We start from the raw sequence: 8,023 nt of genomic DNA, 5'->3' as shown, positions 1-8,023 counted from the left end.
GGACCCCGGGATCATGACCTGAGCCAAAGGCAGACGCTTAACCGACTGAGCCACCCAGGCGCCCCAAGGTGGCTCACTTTTAAGGTGTGCAGATTGGCTGCGGGCTGGAGGCCTCAGTTCCTTGCCATGTGGACCTTGCCATGGGGCACCTTGAGTGTCTGCACAACATGGCAGCCGGCTACCCCCAGAGCAGGGGATCCCAGGGAGAGAGCAAGGAAGAAGCCTTGCAGTTTTCTGTCCTAACACACCATTGCCTCCTACATACTGTTCATGGGAAGGGAGTCCTTGCACCCAGTACCCACTCAAAGGGGGATTCAGCTCTGCTTCAAGGAGGGAAAAGCACAGGAATTTTTCGGTGTGTTTTTAAGCCGGTACGGGCTGTGCCAGGTGTCAGGAGTTGACCAGCTTTTTCTTGGCTGCCTAACGTGGACTCGAGGGTGGATCTCTTGTGTTCTTGAACCCTGGAACTACAAGGTCACGAGCAGACGGCAGTTGAGATGTGGATAGATTGCTGTGTTCTCGAGACTTGCTGCTTAAAGTGTGATCTGCTGCCCTTGGGAGTCTGTCCGTTTCCCCCACACACACAAGAGCTTGTAGAAATGTAGACTCCAGGGCTGAGTCTCAGATCTGCTGAGTCAGAACCCACTTTTTAGTAAGATCCTGGGAGGATTCTAATACACACTCAAGTTTGAGGAGCAGCGTTCTAAAATAAGACTTAACAATTTGGAGGTCAACTGGAACCCAGCGTGTAAGAAGTGAGTAAGCCGTTGTCACTCGAGAGCCCGGACCCTTGTCAAGAATGGACTATTGGTATTCTAGAACCCTGGCTTCAGCACTGATGGTGGTTGGTCAGTAGGTACTGACCTGGTGTGAGATTTAAGGGTAGACCATCTGCATTCTAGATAGATTCCCTTCCTGGTGAAATTGAGGAAGAGCCCCTGTTGTTCTATAACCTTGGATATTGTCTAGACCATCACCAATGTGAACGACTCCAGAATCCTGGTTTTACAGTAACATTTAAGGATCTTAATGGGAGAGTCAGTGATGGACCATGGGCTTTCTAGAATCAGTGGAGTTCGGAGGGGTGAGGATGGACCTTGGTGTCCTCGTACCATGGCCTGTGGCACATTGGGGTGCAGCCTCTGAGGCGGTGGCATGTTCCAGGCTCTGGGCTGGTGTGTCCACTTGGAGCCAAAGGTGCCACGATCAGCGTTGCCTCAGATAGGAGCTCTGCTAGGGAAAGTGGGTGGATTGTTCAGAAGGTGGGCTGCAGGCCAGCATCCTCCCTTTGGGGGCGGGATAACCTTGTGGTTGGATTTTGGAAGTCAACTGCCCAAACTTGGATCTCCGCTCCAGCACTTAACCAGGTGAGTTGGATACCAGCCCGAATCCTCAGCTTTGTCGTTCGTAAAAATGGGCTTTTGTCGAGATGAAGGAAAACCGAATGTTTGAAGCACTTAGCGCCCGTTACCCATAACAGGAGGCCCCAAGAGGATTGTTGGAGGTCCAAGAGATGGCAGAAGGGGGAGAGGGTGGCAAAGATGTTTTAAGAGGGACATCAGAACCCCGAGAGACTTTGAATCGTCGGCAGGGCCCGCCAGAGCCTCGGGGAGGACGGGAACCAGAGAGGCGCACACATACCTTGGGAGATGCCAAGGAGGCCACACCAGCCTCTTCACTGTTGCCTGATGAGCTGGGGATAGGTGGTGCTCGCAAACCATCCAAAAATGGCCTGCCAGTTGTCGTGTGGGTTTGTATGTGTGCTTTTTTCTGGGGGTAAGCGGTAGCTTTTGTCACCTCTGCAAAGCACATCGTTGTCCTTAAAGAAGCAGGGTGTCCTAGGCAAGAACTTGGCGCCGATAGACAATGCAAAAAAGACTAAGGCCTGCTAGGGCTGTGATGATGGGGACCCAGGGAGGGAGAAATTGGCATAGGTCTCCACAGACTCCCAAGAGTGCCTCACCTCCGGCTGGGGTTAGGTAGAGAGGTCAGACCTGGTCTGGAAAGTGATAGAACCCGCCCCCCCCCTTCCCTCCTTGTCCGGCAGGGCTTGGGTCCCTGGTGAGCTGAGGTCCTGGGGCTAGAGGGAGTGAACCTGCAACACAATACTTGGAGCCATGCTTATTCCCAGGGCGGAAGGTTGAACACAGGCCAAGGATTCTGTGATAATGAAACCCGGAAAGGGATATTTAGCTAATCATTGTTCTAATCTGGAATACAGAGGGACATTCATGGTTCTGGGGCAGGAGAACAGTAGGGCCTCCGTCACCGATAGAGAGCACTTAGTATACTCCAAATGCTGTTTGTCTTCTGGGTGCAGATTGGTTCTTAAAGGCCTCTGGGAAGTAGCGCTATGATCACCCCCATTCTACAGCTGGGAAGACAGAGGCACTTGCCCAACAGCTCTTGAGTAAAGGCGGCAGAGCGGCTGCCAGGGGCCATCATCTACCCTCGAACCAGGAGTGGGTTCTGGGGTGGGTGGGAGGGGAGCCGTTTGGGACCGGGGGCCCAGAGGTTCTGTCCAAACGTAGCAGACATGGAGGTAGGAGGAGTAGATCATTGATTGGTGACGGTTACAGGTGGAGATCAAAGTTCCAAGGCACGGGGACTGAGGCTGAGGTTTCTGGCCTGCTGTGTTGACTAGGTGTTGGGGTTCAGGGTCGCCTGTCAGGCTTGGGAGATGGACGAGGAGTGGTCTCCCAGTCTGGCGCCAGCATTCCAGGTTAGCAAGGACATTGCAGAATTGGTCCTGGGTGGACTATGGGGGTAATCCAAGCGTTCCCAGACAAGCCAGTTAGGAACTATTTGGGGGTGGCCTTAAGAAGACCCACACGTCAGCCCTTCCCAGGAGAGAGGCTCAGGTGGAATGTGTCTACACTGGCCCCAAGTTGGATTAAGACTTTGCACTCAGCTGTCAGCGCAATTGGGAACTTTCTGGAAATGAGAACTTGCCAGCCAGCCTCTTGGACACCATTCCGCCCACCTTGTCCCTTCACCCTCCTGTAGCCAACAGGTCTTTCTCAATATATATTGGAGGTGGGAAGGGGGCAAGCAGGGGTTGTAGCAGGGGCCTGTTTCCAAGATCCTGGGACCCTTCTGGAACACCACTATCCAATAAATTTAAATGGCCACATGTAGCTTCTGGCTACCTTACTGAACAGTGCAGTTCTAGAACTTACCAGCAAAGAAAAAAAATTTAGATGTCAAACCCCATCCCAGCAAAATGCCCACCCAAACACAAAAGGGCAGAATGCCCCCCACCCTTGAAGGCGAAGCAGGGGTCCAGACACCTGGCTTGGCTCATTCTCTGGCGCAGCCCACCCCCTCCTCCCCACCAAGCAAAGGGTTCTAGATCCGATGGTGGCAGGTGGAGTGAGGCTTTTACCTGTGTGTGCCCTGAGTTCACCCACCGCCCCGGAGCCCTTTTCCCTTTTCAAGAAGCACTTTCTGACATTGGCAGTGATGTTTATTTCCCTGGGGGTGGAGAGGGGATTATATACAGCAGTGACCCGGATGCCCGGGAGCCCCTCACCCCAATAAGGGGCTTGGGTGGGGAAGGGAGGCATTGGCAGAAGGCACACAGTGGCGATGTCCTGGAGGAGGCCAGGAATTCCGGGTGGGGGTGTAGTGTATCCTGGGAAACCCAGATGGGAAAACAGGGTCGGTGAGCGCTGCTGGTCCCCAGAGCTCATGCTGGTCGCTCCTCTCGCACCCCCCGGGGCTACAGGAGGACGCAGGGACAGCCTCCGTCTTTCTTCCTGGGGGCACTGGGTGCGCTGGGCGGGAGCTCTTGTTCCTGATACTTCCTGTGGGAAGAAGCTGGTGAGTTTGGGTCTCGGGCTGGGGACAAGGACAACGAGAAGGGCGCTCTGCTCACCGGACGGCCCGCACCAGCTGCTCGAAGGCCTCGTCCACGTTGAGACGCAACTTGGCTGAGGCCTCGAAGTAGGCCACGTGGTGGGAGGCACCAAAGGCAGAGGCTTCAGATCGGGGCACCTGGGAGGGGGACAGCGGGAGGAGTCAGGTGTCTGTACTCAGGGTGGGGCCTAACCATGGCAGGCAGAAAGACACACTATGCTCTAATGGGGGTGACCTAGTGTGGGGGTCAAGTGAAGAGGAAAAGTTCTAAGGAGATCATGGGGAACATGCCAAGAGGGCTTGGCTCCATTAAGTAAGGAGTCAGGGAAGGCTCTGTAGACGTTTGCCCTTCTGAACATCAGATGACTGAGTTCCTCCCGCAGAGAAATCAGGGTGTTCCCCGCAAAGGCCTGAGCAAAGCTCAGAGGGCTGGAAACCCCCAAAGGCTTAATCGGAAAGTTGAGTTCTGTGTGGAAATCACAGACACTCTGTGTATAGGAAGTGGTGAGAGCAGAGAAAGGAAGGGACAAGACATGGTGGGAATTAAGTGTCAAGTGCAGGAGCTGGAGTTCTCGGGGCGGGGGGGGGCCGCGGGGAGCCAAGGGAGGGCTGTGAGCAGGGAAGGGGCAGGGGCAGTGGGGGGCCCGAGTGGGAGGTTGACTGGAGGTGGGGATGGAGCAGAGTTGGGGCTTGTCGACCTGGGGATGGGCGCAGGTGCCCTCGGTCCCCTCCAGCCATCTTTTCTGGGAAGTCTTACGTGCAGAAGATACAATTTGGGGGCAACACATTTAGATGTGTGTGACAACGGAGGGCGCGGGACCAGGGAAGCCAGAGGAGGGTGCTGATGTGAGGAGATCCACTGAAAGGAGCCTCCCAGGCTGAGATGGGGGGAGGGGGGGTGGGGAGAGTGTCCCAGACCTGGCGCTGTGTCTCCAGATCTGCCTTGTTCCCAACCAACACGATGGGGAAATCGTCTCGGTCCTTGACTCGGAGGATCTGCGTGAAAAGCTTGCCCACCTCGTTGAAACTGCAGATGAAGCCAGAGGCCTGAGGTCTAGCCAGCAGCTCGGCCCCGGTCCGCCCTGCTCGGCCACCCTCGGCTCCTCTCACCTCTGCCGGTCGTTAATGGCAAACACCAGCAGGAACCCGTGGCCAGCGCGCATGTACTGCTCCCGCATGGCACCGAACTCCTCCTGGCCTGCTGTGTCCAGGACTGCAGACGGGGAGAGGGGCCGCTGTGGGGATGAGGCTCCCTGCCCCCCAGCCGCTCCTGGGAGCCCTCAGCCCCACCACCATCCCCCCATCCACTCCCTGCCGCCCTCACTGTCCAGCCGGGCTGGAACACCATCCACCGTGCAGATCTTCGTATAGGAGTCTTCAATGGTGGGGTCGTAGTCAGACACAAAGTAGGACTGGTGGGACAGGGAGAAGACACTGTTACCACGGTTCCTGCAGTGCCCCAGGAGAGGTGATGTAGCCCTGTCCCTGGGCTCTGCCTCCCCCACTTCTTTCTGGGTCCCTGCTCCCCTCTCTGCGGATCTCTGTTCCTTCCTCCCACCCTACCTAGTCTCCTTTCTCCGAGTCTCTCCTGGTCCTCTCTCTTTCTGGTATCAAGTACATCTCCCACATGGTGATTACGTCCTGGCTGTGCGGCATTGAACAAATCACTTCCCCTCTCTGAACCTCAATTTCCTCATTTGGAAAATAAGGATAAAAATAGGACTACACTTAATCCAGCGTTTGTGAGATTCGGGGGAGATCCCTGTTAAGCATTTAACATATAGCTTGGATATAGTAGGTGCTCAGTTATTGGGAGCTATTATTGTATCTGAATAGCTGCCTGTTTATCTCTCTCCCTCCTCCTCCTCTTCCCTCCTTTTTTCTCCTTCTTCTTCCTCCTCCTCCCTCTCCCCCTCCTTCTCCAGCAGCTTCTAGTGTCTCCTCCCAGGGGAAGGTCCCAGTTCCAATCCAGCAGCAGAGAAGCTGCCCCGCCCGCAGGCTGGGCCCCTCCCTTCCTGCCTGGGTCAGGCCAGCCTCCAGCCAGGCCTTTGGCCAGCTTTGGGTCTGCCCCTGGGTGCAAGGGGCCCAGGGCCGGGGCCTTTTTCTTTATAGGCAGGGGCTCCCATGCAGGCACTGGCTGGGGTCTCTTGAGGGGTCTGGGACCGAGGGCCCTCTGCAGTAGCATCTCAGAAGCAGACACCTTTCTAAGGTTTCTCTAAGGTGGGAGGGTTTCCCTTGGGAATGGGCTGGAGGTTTCCTGGGCAGGGGTGGATTTTCAGGAGAGAAGGGGTGATCTGGTAGCTGGGGGTCTGAGAGCTGCATCCCATCTGTTAGGGGAGAGGTGCTAGGTGAGGGCTTGTCCTGAAGGGAGGGTGCAGGGACCGCGCCATGGGGGGATTACGGGCGTGTCTTCAGAACATAGCTGGAGAATTTTGGGGTGAGAGCTGGGGAGAGCCCCAAGGTGCACATTTGGGAGGTTTATCATAGAATATAGGTACGTGTCTAGAGAGTCTCAGACACCCTGAGATGCATTTATAGGGTCAGAGAAACTCCTAAAGAGTGGGTCTCTCTGGGGGTGTCAAGAATCTGGGGGCTTCTTCATGGAGGTGATCTGGGGGCTAGCCGAGGTTTCTGAGAGGTGCTCAAGGAGTTAGAGTGGAAGAAACTCAACATGGAGGAGTGGGTGATTTTCCCTGGGGGAGGGTGGAGGTCTGGGTCTGGTGGGATGGGGGATCCCCAGGACAGGACGTGTGGTCTTAAGAATTCTCTGGAATGGCCAAAGGGCGGATCTTTCTGAAATCTCTTGGGTCTGAGGGTGCCTCTCTCAGGACCAGATGGTACTGGATGGGCCCCAGGCAAAGTCTGGGCACAATTTCTAGATTCTGGGGGAGGTAAGTATCTAGACTAGGGTAATCTCCCAGTTAGGTTTTGGGTGGCTCAGAGGGGAATCTGGGATCTGGGGAGATGGGGCTCAGGGTAGGGGGAAGTGACACCTGGGGGTGGGGGCCTATGAGAATGCTTAGGGTCTAAATGGGGTGACTTCTGGATCTAGGGCGCTCCCAGGAGGTGCTCAGGGTCAAGTCAGCAGGGAAGCGGGGTATTGGGTACTGGGAGGAGGGATGGTGGGTCTCAGGATGCGAGTATAGGTCCCTTGTGTAGGGGGTGGAGGCACTGGAGGGGGGGCTCAGGGTCACAATCTGAGAGGATTTTTTAAGATCAGAAGGTCTCATAGGAGGGTCTCAGTGATGGATCGAGGGGGAAATCGGGGTCTCAGGGATCTCCCGAAGGGCTCAGTTCTAGGTCCCGGGGGCACCCCCCCGGGGTGAGGGCCCACTACCTGGATGAACTGGATGGTCAGCGCGCTCTTGCCCACGCCGCCGCCGCCCACGACCACCAGCTTGTGTGTCTCGCTGGGTGGGGGGTCCCCGGGCCCCGGCCCCCCGCCCCGGGGCCGCCCCCGCCCTGTCCCGGACGCCGCCCCGCTGCTCATGTCGCCACCGCTGCCGCCGCTACCGCCTTGGGGGGAGCCGGGCGGGGCCTAGGGGCGGGCCCCGCTAATAAGACTACTGCATAATCATGAGCTCCGGAGAGAAGGACTGGAGTCTCGGGACACTTAGGAGGCAAGGCCAGGGAAAAGGAGGAGCTATGCTAATAAGGGAAGGGGAAAAGCTTTCGTTGTGAAGGGGAATTCCGAAAGGGGCGGGAATATGCTAATATCAGGACTATGCTCACCCCGAGCTGCGCCACGCGCTCTCGGCTGGCGCGCCGTCCGTGGGCGGGGCTAGGCTAATAAGAGCTCTCGCTCTTTCGGCAGACGGGTCCGGAAAATCGTTCGGGGAGGTGCTATGCAAATGAGGATCCCCGAGACACCGCTTCTCAGGGCATCATCCCTGAGGCCTCGTTTTAGTAGGCGGGGCTCATCGACTCGCGCGCGGCCGTATATAGGCGCGCTCGAAGGAAGGAGCCGGTCTTGAGGGGAAGCTCCACCTCCGTCCTGGGATCCTAGCCAAACTTCCGACCCGGGCGTCTAGGCTGGGAGCTGGAGTCTCCGCCCGCTAAGGGACCCAGGCTTCCGGTTCCCGGAGTCCCAGCCAAGCGGAAGACAGACTGGGAGGGGAGATGGGGCCCTGGAGGGGGACAGCGGGGTAACGGGACAGGGAGGGGC

The 8,023-nt window shown here is 56.9% G+C and overlaps 1 protein-coding gene across 1 annotated transcript; it reads right to left on the bottom strand.

Annotated features, from left to right (window-relative positions):
- Positions 1–3,448: 3,448 nt before the first annotated feature.
- On the bottom strand, positions 3,449–7,367 carry RRAS (RAS related). The gene is made up of 6 exons (XM_032388334.1): positions 7,196–7,367; positions 5,183–5,270; positions 4,969–5,071; positions 4,777–4,885; positions 3,878–3,996; positions 3,449–3,806 (listed from the first exon to the last, which is right to left on the bottom strand). The coding sequence occupies exons 1-6, from the start codon at positions 7,346–7,348 to the stop codon at positions 3,722–3,724; spliced, it is 657 nt and encodes a 218-aa protein (XP_032244225.1). The 5' UTR covers positions 7,349–7,367; the 3' UTR covers positions 3,449–3,721.
- Between the last annotated feature and the right edge of the window lie 656 nt (positions 7,368–8,023).

This window comes from Phoca vitulina, unplaced genomic scaffold (genome assembly GCF_004348235.1).
Source record: "Phoca vitulina isolate PV1807 unplaced genomic scaffold, GSC_HSeal_1.0 scaffold52, whole genome shotgun sequence".
Taxonomy (NCBI): Eukaryota; Metazoa; Chordata; class Mammalia; order Carnivora; family Phocidae; genus Phoca; species Phoca vitulina.
Note: the sequence above shows the minus strand (reverse complement) of the source record. Positions and strands in the feature narration are given on the sequence as shown.

Coding starts and splice junctions, on each gene's coding strand:
- RRAS (XM_032388334.1), bottom strand. CDS start 7,348: ATGAGCAGCGGGGCGGCGTCCGGGACAGGGCGGGGGCGGCCCCGGGGC. Junction 4,886..4,968: donor GCCATTAACGACCGGCAGAG/GTGAGAGGAGCC, acceptor CTTCATCTGCAG/TTTCAACGAGGTGGGCAAGC. Junction 3,997..4,776: donor ATCTGGAGACACAGCGCCAG/GTCTGGGACACT, acceptor TCCCCCTCCCAG/GTGCCCCGATCTGAAGCCTC.